The sequence below is a fragment of the Quercus robur genome, chromosome 10, assembly GCF_932294415.1.
Source record: "Quercus robur chromosome 10, dhQueRobu3.1, whole genome shotgun sequence".
Lineage (NCBI taxonomy): Eukaryota > Viridiplantae > Streptophyta > Magnoliopsida > Fagales > Fagaceae > Quercus > Quercus robur.
In genome coordinates, this window is record NC_065543.1 from 4,658,297 (window position 1) to 4,672,967 (window position 14,671).

The 14,671-nt window shown below is 36.9% G+C and overlaps 3 protein-coding genes and 1 long non-coding RNA gene across 4 annotated transcripts in view; 2 read left to right on the top strand and 2 right to left on the bottom strand.

The window, feature by feature from the left end:
* Positions 1-734: 734 nt before the first annotated feature.
* Positions 735-2,183, bottom strand: LOC126703751 (26S proteasome non-ATPase regulatory subunit 4 homolog). The gene is made up of 5 exons (XM_050402830.1): positions 2,176-2,183; positions 2,023-2,087; positions 1,482-1,595; positions 1,186-1,396; positions 735-1,086 (listed from the first exon to the last, which is right to left on the bottom strand). The coding sequence occupies exons 1-5, from the start codon at positions 2,181-2,183 to the stop codon at positions 750-752; spliced, it is 735 nt and encodes a 244-aa protein (XP_050258787.1). The 3' UTR covers positions 735-749.
* Positions 2,184-2,443: 260 nt separating this feature from the next.
* On the bottom strand, positions 2,444-10,497 carry LOC126703752 (serine/threonine-protein phosphatase 7 long form homolog). The gene is made up of 6 exons (XM_050402831.1): positions 10,387-10,497; positions 9,518-10,281; positions 4,131-4,221; positions 3,626-4,018; positions 2,623-3,413; positions 2,444-2,505 (listed from the first exon to the last, which is right to left on the bottom strand). Exons 1-6 carry the CDS (start codon positions 10,495-10,497, stop codon positions 2,502-2,504), a joined length of 2,154 nt encoding a protein of 717 aa, XP_050258788.1. The 3' UTR covers positions 2,444-2,501.
* Positions 10,498-11,177: 680 nt separating this feature from the next.
* LOC126701445 (uncharacterized) lies at positions 11,178-12,538 on the top strand. Its single transcript, XR_007647366.1, has 3 exons — positions 11,178-11,265; positions 11,364-11,414; positions 11,871-12,538. It is a non-coding gene; the product is annotated as an uncharacterized LOC126701445 (long non-coding RNA).
* A 12-nt stretch (positions 12,539-12,550) lies between these two features.
* LOC126703753 (putative disease resistance protein RGA3) overlaps positions 12,551-14,671 on the top strand; it is a 41,494-nt gene continuing 39,373 nt past the window's right edge. The window contains exon 1 of the mRNA XM_050402832.1: positions 12,551-12,638. Coding sequence (XP_050258789.1) covers positions 12,582-12,638 — 57 coding nt within the window. The 5' untranslated portion in view covers positions 12,551-12,581. The remainder of the gene's footprint in view (positions 12,639-14,671) is intronic.

Below are 14,671 nucleotides of genomic sequence, written 5' to 3' on the forward strand. Positions count from 1 at the left end.
AAAGTGAAGTAATTGTGTAAATAATCATGCAAGGGTATTTTCAAAATATTATTGCATTTTTATCATACTCACCAAATTCTTCCTTTAGCTTCCTTTTGTGCTTTTTTCAATCAATAAAAGGATTGGTCATGAATTGGGTGGACAACCTAAAAAAGCATTATCTATCAGAGACTGCACATGAGACATGGCTAATCAGAAGCTTAACTTGCTAATAAGTTACCTGTTGAGTGACAGGTGAACAATAGGTGTCCCTAAATTCGTTTGCATGCTTTCTAAGATATGCCTCTAATTGAGGAACATCTTCCCTCCGAAAAAGTCCCATAAAGCACTGCCTTCGACATGCATGTAGTCATAGCCCTTGTTGATGTATTGAAACTTCATTTTGCCACGGCTTGTAAGACTTTCCTTTCGAATTTCTTCACAGCAACTGAGACAGAGTTCATAAGAACATGTTGGGCAGCTTCGATGAAGGTCTACAATTGAAGTTGCACAATGATTGCTGCTCCAAGGCCAATAAAAAAAGCATTTAAAACAAACATTGCAATTAGCACCTCATAGAATTATAGAATTTCATAAAGAATAATAGTTTCTTACCAAAAGATACGCTCATCATTATAACAAATGGTTTGTTGTACTTCAATTTCAGAATATGATTTCCCTACCACAAATATTTTCCGTAAGCAATGTCTACAATTCAGAATATATGAAACATGAATGTGCTTTAATAAAAAGTGTATCAGCAGAACACATCATGAGCAGAAAATGGCACCAACCATTAAATCAGTTGTTTTATTGTCAGCTTCAGAAGTTCCAACACTTGCATGCTCAGTCATTGTTGCATCCTGTGTTCCAGATGGCTGTCCCTCTTCTTTTTCTTGTTTAGAAGTCTCCTCTGCAGCCTTTTTAGCAGCTGCTTCTTGCCTCGCCCTCTCTTCTTCCATTGAAACTCTCAGAGCAAGAGCCAGAAATTGATACAGGTTGGGATCCACACCAAACTCAAAACCAGTGACTCCACCAGCTGCAGCTGCAGCTGCTGCTGCTGCAAAACCACTTCCACCTTCCCCATCCCCAGTGAAGATGGGTGTACTACCATTGGATAAAGGAAATTTAGAGTTTAAATCATAAAAAATAAATTATAAAATCAAAACTTTAATCTATAAAATAGGGAACAAATTAAATCCCAACCTTATAAGTACATCAGAAAGAGCATTAGGGCCAGGTGGAACATGTACAATGTGGCTAGTGTCATTGTTGTTAACGGCAGCAAGAAGTGCATCCAGCTTCTCTGTCTTCGCATCATCTTCTTCACTGAAATTTACAATATCAAGTGGTACACTGTTCTTTTTTAACTTTCTTCCAATAGACTCCAATGTCTGGTTTCTCTTGTTTGATAGGACTGAAACCAGAAGATATGAAACGATGAAAATGTAAGAGCCAGAAAAAAAAAATGAAAAAACAGAATGAAGCATGACTGTAAACACCTTCCAGCAAATACAATAAATATTGTTGCTGTTTTTTATTTTGGCGATGCTTAAGGGCCAACTGCGCCACCTGAATGCCAGCAGCCAGGTCCATCTCGCCACCTATTTCTAGACCTACATTGAAAGAGAAAACAAGTCACTCTAACACAGTTTAGAATATGATTTTAGAAAGAAAGTAGAATTGGGTTGTCTCAACTTTTGATTTTCGAAGAGTCCTTATTAAATAAATAGTTAAAAACAAAAGGATAAAAGTTAAGACAAATAATAACAAAAACAGTAGTGGAGAGATGGTTATCGTTTAAAATTAAATTGTCCAAAGCCAATGAGCTCTAGCTCAACTAGCACCTCCTCCTCTTAATACAATTCATGTTTCATATAGGCCATTTTAATGGTTGGTCCCTCTTTCAAGTCTGAAGGTTAGAAAGGTTAAAAATCTAATCAGAGCAAGCATTTGAAGAAATTTACAGCAGTGAGATAAAAAATTTAAATAAAATCAAAGACAAAACCTTAATCATCCCACTTGAGTGCAAGCACACATTACAGTTGCAGTTTCTACGGCAAAATGGGCAAAGCATCGAAACTTCTTCTTCTTCTAAGTGGGGGTACCTATACACACACAAAGAGCAAGAATGATGAATTAAAACAGGGGGAAAAAAGAACATCTCAGCAGAAAAGTTGAATGTACAAGGAATACCATACCATTGCTTGATACACTGGATGCAATACATTTTCTTCTTACACTTAGTGCAAGGAACAACAAGTTCAATTTTTCTTCATACACTGATGGCATTTTAAGCGATCTTCTCCATTACCCTGTTTACGACAATAATTATGAATACTATGCAGTGAATGAAGAAAAAAACTAAAAGAACTAATTCCTTCAATGGAATTGGAATATGAAGATACATATAGGTCTACTATGAAAAAGGCATAGAGAAAAGAAGCTACATTCACATTTATTGGACTGCATCTCTCCTTGCTGGAATATCTACCTCCAGCTAATGTCCTTATTTGAGGCATTCACCTAGTTCCAATAATGTACGTTCAAACCATATTGAAAACAAAAATAATCTTATTGAAATGTGAAAAGAGAAATAATAATGGAATAAAGTGTGTTGTTTCACATTAAGCTTTCAGATACCTTTTTTGAATCTTACGCCGTCTCGTATAATGAGGAGGAGGTCTTGCATGTCCTTCGTCAGATGCCTCGGGCCCAACATTGTGTCCATGTTTGTGGCCCCCTGTCCCACACGGAGGTGCCTTTGATATGCGTTTAGGCCGACCTTCAGCCTCTGTAGGTAACCCAACCGCCTGCTCAGCCTGAACATGGGGTGGGTCAATGGCTGAAGAAGGGGTACTAAACGAACTATGGGAGGGTGGCTCCTGCTGCATGTCAGGTGGGGTACCCAGGTCAAAGGATGGAATGGGTGACAGCTGAAGAAATGACTGTGGGGTGGGTGGACAGACGTCAGAGCCAGAACAAGGAAGTGGGGTGGGTGGAGGGATGGTGGGGCAAGGAGATGGATGGGGGGTGGGTGAAGGGATGGTGGGCGTAGGGGCTGGATGTGGGCTAGGTGAAGGGATGGTGGGCGTAGGAGCTGAATGTGGGTTGGGTGAAGGGATGGTGACGGTAGGGGATGGATGTGGGGTGGATGAAGGGATGGTGGGGCTGGCGGATGCATGTGGGGTGGATGCAGAGGGATCGGGGGTACGGAGAAGCTGAGGGGTAGCAACAGGAGGACGAGATTGACATCCGGCCGGAGCTGTGCTCGTGCTTGGGCCGGTAGGCATAGATGGCTCCTCAATCGGGGCCTCAGGGATAGGAGGTTGGACACGTGTCATCGCCTGCACTGCCGTCAGTACCTCAGTAATGTCATTGTGGTCCTCCGTGCCCACTGGATGACGCCTCAACAAACGGACGTATCCTTCAATCTGCACATGAAAAGACCACACATATTAGACTTGCAATACGAAATCAACAATGCGAATTGATAATAAAATAAATGTTGGTTATGCTACTAGAAATTGCAAATTAAAGGGAGATGAAGTGCGAAGCAAAAAATGTAGTAACAAACATCATGCTCTCTAAACAGTGGTTTCATGGTAAGAAACACGGTAACTTGGGTTAGAAATAGAGAAGTTACCAGCAGAGTCACTACAGCACCAGGCCTATTGATGAACCTCCGAGTCACCCTTTTGAACCAGTCGTGGTACTCGTGCTCTGGAGGCATATCACCAAGCACTGCTTCACAACGCCGATAAAAGCGATTACCCCACTCAAGGATATGCACAGCATGTTTCTGCATCCAATTAACACCGATCTTCCCCCTCAAATCAATGCCATGAAGCACTCTGTCAGTGTTAACAGCTTCGGGAATTTCTTGGATCATCCCGAATTGACGAACAACACGATCCGGTGTATGTTTCTCTACTAGGTGGAAACATACAAGCGGCACCGTTGCCGTCCATACGGCCCTCCCTGCAACACACCACGGCGGGAGGTCGTCAAAATGAGCTTCATATGGCTGCCACACCACCTACAATAGCCAAAAAAAAGTACACAACACATTAGGGAACAATGTTTATATTTCAAAGTTCACAAAACCTATATGGATGTTCGTAAAAGCGTAAAATAAGGCATTTTCATACCTGGTCTGGCAACATGGAAGCTAGTTGCTCGCGATACCTGTCCCTGAAAATGTGGGCGGGCCTATTTTTCTTGTTTGGGACCCACAACCACCTACAATCAAGAAGAATGGATCAATAAGTACTGAGATGTTATTAAACTATAATGTAATCACATATATTAAATATGAATATAATACTAAAAGCTGAAACGTAGCAATTAATGTTAATTGGATGTTAAAACTAAGATATTAAACTAATTAATAATATCAATATCAATATAAAACTTATGAGTCTGTTAAAACTAAGATAATGTAATCACATATAACTACTGAGATAATCTGGGCAGATATTAAACTAATTAATAATATCACTGGAATAAGAAACGGCCCTTTTAAAAGACAAAGCACAAACCAGCTATATTGAGAGTCACAAAATTATAGTAGATTAACATAATCAACAACCAATAGCATCTCTTACAATCTAACCCATCTTAGCTTAGAATAGAAAAAAAGAGAGAGAGGTTATTATGCATTCTAGAACAGCCGCTAAAGACAGAGAAATCTCAGGGTCAGCGAGTTTTTTTGGTCCAGCATATAGAGAGAGAGAAATTTGAAGGACACTGCCACTGTCAGGCCAGCCTCCTGCACCGTAAGACTAAAAAATTTCAATGATGGGGGGTTATGCAACAATGAAATGGGCCACAATAGCTTTTATTGGTAAGCTAATATAATCTTGGAATCCTACAATATATGTTTCGTTGCTTGCTGCTGTGTCTATGGTGTTACTAAATGGGAGCTGATATGAATTTTTGGGTTTCTTTGAATGCAGATGAAAATTTGCATTGTTCTATATATGTTATTTTGATATTCTATATATTTGTTTTTATTGCATTCCACATGTTCAATGAAATCCCTTTTAGACTTAATTAGTGATGATTGGAGTCAATTTTTGCCGCCCTCATACCATGATAAATCTAAATGATTTATTCATTTATGAACAATGAATTTGAACTAAAAATTTCGAGGATGAAGTCTAGAAGATATCAACATGGTGGAAAAATGAATTATGAAACAAATGTGAGGCAATTGGTAGTATTACATAGCATTTACATATTTTTTTTTCATGGCTATGCAATTGATTGGGAGGCTCTTAAACACTACCCCATAGCCCCACTACGAAATACACATCTATATCCTGGAATCCATGGGCCCTAACTTTGATAATGACCCATGTAAAATTTGGATGACAAAGAAAAGAATTTGAGTGAATGCAATTATTGAAATTTAAACTTTAGCACAAAATTAGAGTAAAAGAATGCTATTAGTCTTATTTTATTGATTCCTTCTTGATGAGAAGCAAATGTAGAAGCCACCGAAACAGTTTCATTCTTGGTCTACACCATTGAGAGATCAGCAAAATCTTAAGCAACTTGGAGTCAACAAGCCTACAGCTCTTGCTTTTATGCTCTTTGCTTTCATGTGTAAGTTTCAAGTTCTGCTTTTTTTGCTATCTAGGTTTTTTTAGTAGATTTGGTTTAGCTTTAGCTTAATTGCTTGTTTGGTTTTATTTGTATAATTGTTTAGGTATGTGTTAATGAAGATTTTTTATTTTATTTTATTCTTTATAAGTTATTGAGTTTATCAAATCTGAAAAAACACAGAGCTTAGGAAAACAAAAAGAGAAAGCTATTTATTCAAAAAAATTCTCTTAGTATTGGGTGTTCGCATTTGGACCCACAATAAGTATATTAGCCAGTCAGTTGACCAAATGGCCAAATCACTAACACACTAGCACTAGACTAGGTGTAGAATAGCAATCTGTGAATAATGCTACAACATAGCAACAAAGAACCACAATGATCGACTAGCAGTGTGGTTTTAGAATCAATTCCCGTCTTATGAACTAATAAATGTCTTATGGACTTGCATATTATTGCTGTCATGAATTTTTATGTTACCAAATGTGGTCTAAATTTGCTGAATTTTATGATTAGTTACAATTGTTTTCTTATTAGCTTGCTATACTTTTTGCACAAATTCTTTTATTTATGGATATGCTTATTTACCTATGTTGATTTCAAGGGAGGGTGGCACTGACAAATTGTTACTTTCTAATTGGAAGAGTTAAGAGTTCCAATATGGTCAGTATATTTTGTTTTAGTATGTCTAATCTTTTTAGAATATTTGAAAATGAACCAAATGCTAAAATCTTAAATTGGGTTTCATGACTTAGTTTTGGGTATTTTGGTTGGGTTTTAGTTTTTTGGGTTAGATTTGTATTTTGGTTTGGGTTTCTATATCAAAGCCAGAATTTTTTCCTTTCCTTCGATTTGAATATGACTAAGATTTTTGACTTAGTTTTGGGTATTTTGGTTCAGTTTTAGGTTTTTGGGATAGATTTTTGTTTTGGGTTTTTGGGTTTCTGTATCAAAGCTTTGTCTTTTTAGTTTATATTCTCTATTTGTCTTTTAACGTCGTGAATGATTTCAGGAATATAGCACTAACGTAGAAGATTAACCTCAAGTCGAACAGTGGACCTATCAAGGTAAAAAAGAACCTTTGTTTGGGTTTTTTAATGCTATAGTTAATTATTTATTTATTTTTTTTAAGAATTCTGTAAGAAACTTTTATTGAAAAAAACACATAAGCTCCGGCACCTTCAAGAAAGAATAGCAACAAAAGCCTCCAAAACAAATGTATTTACAAAAACTTAACAATACTACTAACCCATCTAACAAATTATGTGCCTAGAATTTGGTGATAATTTGTTAATCCAGTTACAGATTTTAATAAATACAAATTGATCCCTCCAATCTCGGATTGAAGCCTGATACATAATCTCTTCATGCTATAAAATAAGCTGTCGTGTATCACCTGCGATTTTTTTATTTATTTATTTTTATACTGTTTGTTCAATAATGTGTATGTGTTTTTCTTTCTACTATGCATTTTAAATTTTATACTTATGTGGGAAAGGGTCAAAAAGAAAGAAAGAAAAATTTAGGAATAGGGAGGACATGGTATGTGTAGAGTGTCTCAGGTGAATTTGGAGAACTATGTTGAATCATTCATACATTAAGAAGTTTCTTCCTGCCTAAAATTTTATTTTAAAAAAAAAAAAATTATGAAATTGATGTAGAAATAATAGTCTATCTGAAGTGAAGGAAATGTCTATAGTTAGTGAAAAGAAGGAATTTTAGCACCAATCATGTTCTCTAATGTATAAGTCTAACTAATTGATGTAATTTGTTCAAAATGAGATTTTAGATGCAATTCCTCCAGCATGTATGTGCTTCAACTTTGGACAGATTTTGTAAAAATTTCTAAAGAACTATTTGAATTACAACTTATCAAAAAAATAAAACTGCTTGAATTACAAGAATTATGTGCTTTTAATTATTAATAAAAATTTGATTGACACTATAGTGCTTATGACCATTACACACTTGAAACTTCCACGGTGGAAATTTGGTGGCTGGGATTGTAAGATGCATTCTTAGAATTCGGACTACAAAAGATGCAAAGTGTAACTTGGAAGGGGAAAAAATATGTATTTATTTATTTTTTCCAATTTTGTTTAGGTTCTTTTGTTCTTTTATGGCTTTTAGAGATTTAATTTAGATGCTGTTTGTGTATTAAAAGTTGCAATTATTAACTATGTTCGATGCATTTTTATCTATTTAAGAATAGAACATCAATCTTAGGCATCTACCTTCCAATTTGGATTTTCCTAGCAGAGGTGTAAGTGATTCTGTTGCTTAGTGCTAAGTGTTAGCTATAAAAGATCTTATACTACTTTTAAGTACATCCGAATTCCTTTGAACTATCAGCTATGCTTTCTCTTATCAATTAGTTACTCTATCAAAGTCATTTAGATTCAAACCATCAAATTTAGAGAATTTAAGGTGGTTTTTTTTTTTTTTTTTTTTTTTTCCATAAAGGTTTGATTTTGGTTTTTCCACATTTAAATTTTTCTTCTTAAAGTGTTTCTACTAATAGAAATTAAAATATTGTTTCTTTGTATCTATATGTTGGAATTTTACCTTTTAATATTATTGAATATGCTCTCCTTAGTTTTCGTGATTGTTATAGATCAATAGAAATAGTTTGAATGGATCATGAATATAGGTTCACTTCTACTATTGAAAGAATTTTTTGGAACATGGGGCTCAAAAGGTTGTATTAGTTTCTATCTTTTCAAAGGTTATGTTTAAATAGGTCTTCATTATGCTATTTCCTCGAGTAGGACAACAATCACCTTTTACCACACCAAAGAATCCAGTTTGTTCTTATTGTGTATACCTTTGGAGTTGGCATGTTCAAGATGGACTACATTTGTGGGGGTTCATATGTGCTATAAGTTTTTGCAGGTGAATGGTGATGTTTCAATTCATCTGAGTGAAATAGAGCTGGCACTTCAGTGCATCATGGCTAGAATATGGCTAATCTAACTAAATTGTTTTTTGGTTAAAGAGATCTTAGACTTAATTTTCTGCTATTGGGGAATTTTGAACTTTTGGCATTGTTATTGAACCTGACTCTATATTACACAATTGTCATTTTTGTTTTTTTGAAGTGATTGACATTAACAAGCCTTTATTAAAAATATTAACTATTGTACATCATGCTGAGTGCCTTAAATATTGTTAGAAGCTTTTGGAACTTCAGAAAAAGATGGGAACATGTTTATAGGCTTTAATATTTTCACCCAATATACGGTCAAGAGTGTAAAAAGTATACTTACAAGTAGAACAAATGATGGATGTACTGCATTACCCAAATGAATTTCAATGAATTTTATTGTATTGTTATGTTAAATTGATGGTATTTTAAATATGTTAAATGTTCCCACACGTTGTGCGGGTTAAATGCTAGTTTTAATAATACCAGCCACTTCCTATGTCAATTTTTATACTAGAACCACTCCCCCCTCCCCCCACCCCCCCCCAAAAAAAAAAAACAAAAAAAAAAGGAAAAAAGAGCACAATAGAAAGAAGATTCTTATACAAGCAGAATATGCCAGAAAGTACAGAGATTTTGTTATCCTCAAAAATTGGAGAAAAAACAACTAGATGATAAGAAGCAAAGGACTAAGTTGGCCCTAATAAAAAGTTGTAATTTAGCAATTGAGTAAATGAAAAGGCAAAGTCTGTCATAGACTTTGAAGATAGAAAAGGTCTGAGGTGATGTAAATATTTGTTTGGTTTGACAGTCCCTTCACTCTCTCTATGAGTGTTACTGATTACAATAAAGCCTTTATAAATAACCTAAAGAGACTAGGACTTCAAATAGCAAATAAAAATACTCAAGAAGAAGTTAGAACCAAATAGAAAAAGAACTCAAAACATAATATAAGACTCGTGCTTTGGTGAAGACAGTATGTTATAGCAGTATGAGGTAGAGACTTACTTCAGGGATAGTGGACCACGTACTGGAGGACCGTAAGCACCCACTGGCGGGCCTCGCTCAACTGTCGGGCACAAATAGGGGAACCTGGCCCATGCCCAGTACTGGAGCAACAGCAAGCACCCACCAATCTGACTGGTGTCCTCGCTTGCCCTGCATAGCTCTCGATACAACCATGCAAGGCAAGCACTTCCCCAACTGTACCTCCGTGGGTTGTGAAGGTCTTCCAACTGCTGCACCCACATTAGATGCACCCTATCGCCGGATTTGTCCATGAATATTGTGTCCCCCAATAGCGCTAGGATGTAGCATCGTGCGTACTTATGCAGCTGATCCTCTTCAGCATCAGGCGGCAATGGGTTAGCAACTTCCTCCAAAAGGCGGTTGATGAGAATCCTCTGCCCATCAAGTTGCTTATGGTTGTTTTGAGTTACAGGTCGAAAGCCAAGGAAGTCCCGGCACACATCCACCCAAGTTTTTTGTGTGCTCCCTGTTATAGCCTCACCATCAACAAGAAGCCCGAGAAGAACCTCCACATCCTGCAATGTGATGGTCACCTCACCATGTGGCATGTGAAACGTGTGAGTCTCGGGCCGCCATCGCTCCACTAAGGCCGTTATGAGGCCATTGTCAATCTCTCTACCCGGGACCCACAGGAGTCCCTCCAAACCAACTGTGGTGATGATGTTCCTCACTCGGTCGTCCACCATTGGAGGTTGCTTGGAGAACTCTGAACTACGACTACGGCAGGTAATGGACCTTGGATCCTGCACATAACATCTCGTTATGGATTAATATAGTATATGCAAATACGTGTACATTGTATGGATTAAATGCATGTGCACAAGTAAATATTTAGTTGAGTGTTTTACCCGCCCATTCCAAATAGCTTCGGACTGATGCGTCGCCTGCTGTGACAACATCGAGTCGTCAATGGGTCCAGGCTGTGTATAGTCAATGCGTCCAGCATTTGCAGCAGCCATACTGAAGAAGAATGATAAGCAGTTAGTTTCAAAATTGAACACACAATATGCTTAAATATATAGGTATGAGTTAGAGCAGCCATAATGAAATGACGACTATGGTTGCTTGTTCATAATTGCAGAATCATAGCAAATTTCTTAGAACTTTGAAGGGAGGACTTGACCGGGAATTAGCTTACTAAACCGGTATTTTGGTAGTTATTTATTTAATTTTTTTTTTTTGGGTATGAAAGTTTCCAACATATATCTACTAAATGCTTTTCATGAGAATGATTAAACCAAAATACTCCTCACATGTTTGTGTGTATACTGGCTTTAAAGTAAAAGAAAGAACAAGAGAATGAGCCTAATCTGTTCATACATGCACTAATTCAAAGATAGTTTGAATTGAATTTTTGTCTGTCAATAGAATATAAAATCATAAATTACAAATTAAGTTTTAACTATTTCAAGTATCTTGCTTTATATGATAGTCGATATTTACACTATTTATGCTGTAGGTAACCTAGGTTGATTTCAGTGGATTTAACTATAGCATATTGCTTTGCTTTGATTTGTATCTCACAGTCATATGATTGTGGACCATTGGGTAATCTTAATTTGTTAAGAATCAAATATGTTAATATATGGGAGGCTTTTTAGTGCTAAATACTAACTATGAGCACCATGTTTGGGATTACAGTGCCAGCACTTAGGGGAAAGGACTACGGCAAGACTAAAATGCGTTATTCGGACTACACAGAGACAGAAGCAGGTCTTCAGTATAAGGTTGCCAGATGAAAAATACATAAGGCCTCCAAAAATGTTTTTAAGTGCACAAGCATCATAATTATCTGTTCTAACAACAAATATATATGAGAATGCAGGACTTGCGAGTAGGAAATGGCCCCATACCAAAGATGGGAGAGACTGTAGTGGTAAGCCACTAATTTTTCATATGCATTTTTTCATAATGTTAAGTTAGCCAAGACTTGGAGCCTAATCTCATTCATTTAAAGAGAAATTTTAGACTGCATTAGTTCCATATCCCCAATTATATGTAAAACTATGCATGGAGTCATCTGTCTTAAGTCTGATAGAGTTGATACATGAACATTTGAGAAAATGGTGAGCTGAATTTAGTACAATATAAGCCATGCAACATTGAAGTTCAATTTATAGCAAGTGGAGTACACAGTTTATTTTTTTTATTTTTCTGGATATTTAGTTAATTAAGTAATCAGTACAACAACAAAACTAATGGTAAAACAAGAATATTTTACCTCTATTACAAATTCAGTACAGAAACCAAAATAAAAAAATAAATAAATAAAAAACGAACTGATTACATTTTTGCATAAGGGACTCACCTTTTTTTCTTCTTTTTCTTTCAGATGGTGGAGACTGAGTTACAGCAGAGGGCGAGTGAGAGAGTAGAGAGGGTGACGTGCGACAGTGGGTCGGTGAGCGAGAGAGTGAGAGGGTGACTGAGCGGTGAGGCTGAGAGGGTTGGGGCCGGCGTCGGCGACGGTGACGGTGACGGTGACGCTGAGAGAGTGAGAGAAGGAGAGGGTGAGTGAGAGTGGGTCGGAGACTGAGAGAGGGGTTTGAGAGAGACAGAGGTCAGACCGGTGAGGCTGAGAGGGTCAGTGGGTGAGTGGGTCGGCGTCGGCGACGGTGACGCTGAGAGAGTGAGAGCAGGAGAGGGTGAGTGAGAGAAGGAGAGGGTGAGTGAGAGTGGGTCGGAGACAGAGAGGGGTTTGACTGATGAGGGAGAGTGAGAATGGAGAGAGCGTTAAATTCAAAAAATGCCTATTAGAAATCGAGTGCCTGAGACTCGATTTCCATATCTAGTCCACGTGGAAATCGAGTCTTAGACACTCGATTTCCACGTGTACTCCAACGTCTTTTTTGCCATGTCAAAGCACGTAAACCGAGCCTCAAAGGCTCGATTTAGAGGGCCAAAATCGAGCCTCTGAGGCTCGAGTTGCTAGTTTCCCAATTTCTTTCAAAACCCAGCCAACTAACTGAATAGTTACGTTTTTATGGGTAATTACCCATTTTCGCCGTGAGGGAGGCTTGCAGAGAGAGGGAGAGGAGACCAGATGAGAAGATTTTCTGTGCATAGCAGAGGCCAGAGATTCAGAGGAACTCTAATTCAGGTGATTTATCTGTTACTGTTAGAATTATGATTTGGGTTTTGAGATTTTGATTTGCCATATTTTTTCTGTGGAAAATCATATAATATTAGGCTTTTAATTGAGAGGAATAAATTTCTTCCTTAATCAACAAAAGCACACTCTTTTCTTCGGGGTCAGGGAAAAATTACATGATTTCAATGGGTCTACTCCAAGAAAGCATTGAAAGGTTATGCTGACTTGTGCCACTCATTAGTACATCTACACTGTCACAAGTGTTAAAAAAGTCTTTTTGATGCCTAGACAAGTGATAATGGAGATGCATTCTGTAAAGTTAGTTTCTATATGAAAATGGGTATAAGTTCTTTTAGTCATCCATATAATGGTTTGTTTATTCATGATGTTTCAGCATCAAATAACTCAACTTTTGACATGCTAAAGCAGAAGTATTGCTTTATGCCTTCTATATACAAGTTTTCTCCTTTTTCTCTCGGAGTTAATCTTCTATTGAAGATGTTTTACTAAAGACTGGATGTGTATGCCAGGTATTATGGCTGGTGATTAGTGCTAATGATTCAAATGTTTGAATTTAATATCAGGGAATTATTTTGTTTACATTTTACTAGGCATACTTATGTTGTTGAGTCTGTTGAAGAAAGAGACAGTAAACCTTCATGAAAAATATACAAGAATTAATTTGGTCTTTAGTGCTGAAGGTGGCCTCTGAAGCCATGTACCAGATCATAGTATAAATGACACTATTTCTTTCACCTAATGCTTTTTAATGAGAGGTAGACCTGAAGTTTATGCTCTCCTATGGGGCAAGGCAGAAGTTTTAAGGTCTTAGCCACCTAAAGAGATGATATAGATAGCTTTCATTTGTACAATAAGAAGTTCTTTAAATAGTCTTTGTTAATGAATGCTTTTGGTAAGTTGCTTCTTTGAATATTACTGCTTACCTTGTTAGGGGTGAATGCTGATCACCCAACAACTGGTTTTAGTGGGTATGGTCAGTTGCTTGTAGGTTTTACTTGCTAGAGGTGAGTCCAAAGGGCTCTTCTTTAGAAAGGTTTCCTACATTATCAAAAATAAAAATTTGCTTCTTTGAATACTGTGACAACCTCATTTCGGTCGATTGTTGATTCTGGATATACAGGAATTCTAGGGTTGACATAAATAAATTGTATTTAGCTACTAATGAATTTGTCAATGGCTTCTAGGATATAGTGTAACTGTAGCATATATTGAATTTTGTTAATGGCTTCCAGCTGGTTAAGTGATTAGATGTGAAGCATGTTTCTAGTGGTTCCACCTTAAAGGGTGCAACTCTCAGTGCAAGTGACAATCATTTTAGAGTGAGACGTATCACAGCAGCAATTTAGAAAGTGTGATTATGGAATGCATTTTGAAGGTGTGTTCATCTAATTACATGCATTTTAGTTTCATTAGCGGGGTTTCTGCTGTTGAATGAGTTGTAAACTATGAAAATAAGGGTTAAGAGAGAAGTAGAAGGAAGAGAAAAATTACCCTATTAACTTGCTAATATAAAAAATAACTAGAACTCTTAACACACACACACACATATATATAATGTTGCATAATGTTGATTGAATTATGAAATGCTTGTGCATAAAAAAGCCACTAGGTGAGTAGTGCCATAGGTGCAATATTTCGCGGTGTATACCACTTATAAGACCAAGCTAGTATGTCTACCCATTAACTAATGGCGATAGAGGCATATGCATCTTCCCAAAGAATAAGACCAAGTCTCATATTGGGTAGTGCGTACGATGATGGTTTGCTGATTCTTCATTAGCCTTTAAGTAACAAATTGATTTGGTGTCCAGTGTAATATGCCTTCTAGATATTAGGTTTTAGTCAAGCCTTATCTACCAGTGCATGTAATCCAAAGAATTTTACTCTCATTTGCACTGGAGACATCCAAAAACATTATAGAAAGATTCTTGATGTTGACCGGTAAGAATCGACTATGTTGCAATTGTATCATGAGGGCATCCATGTGACCTCAAGCATTTGAATTTAAATAACTTGATGAT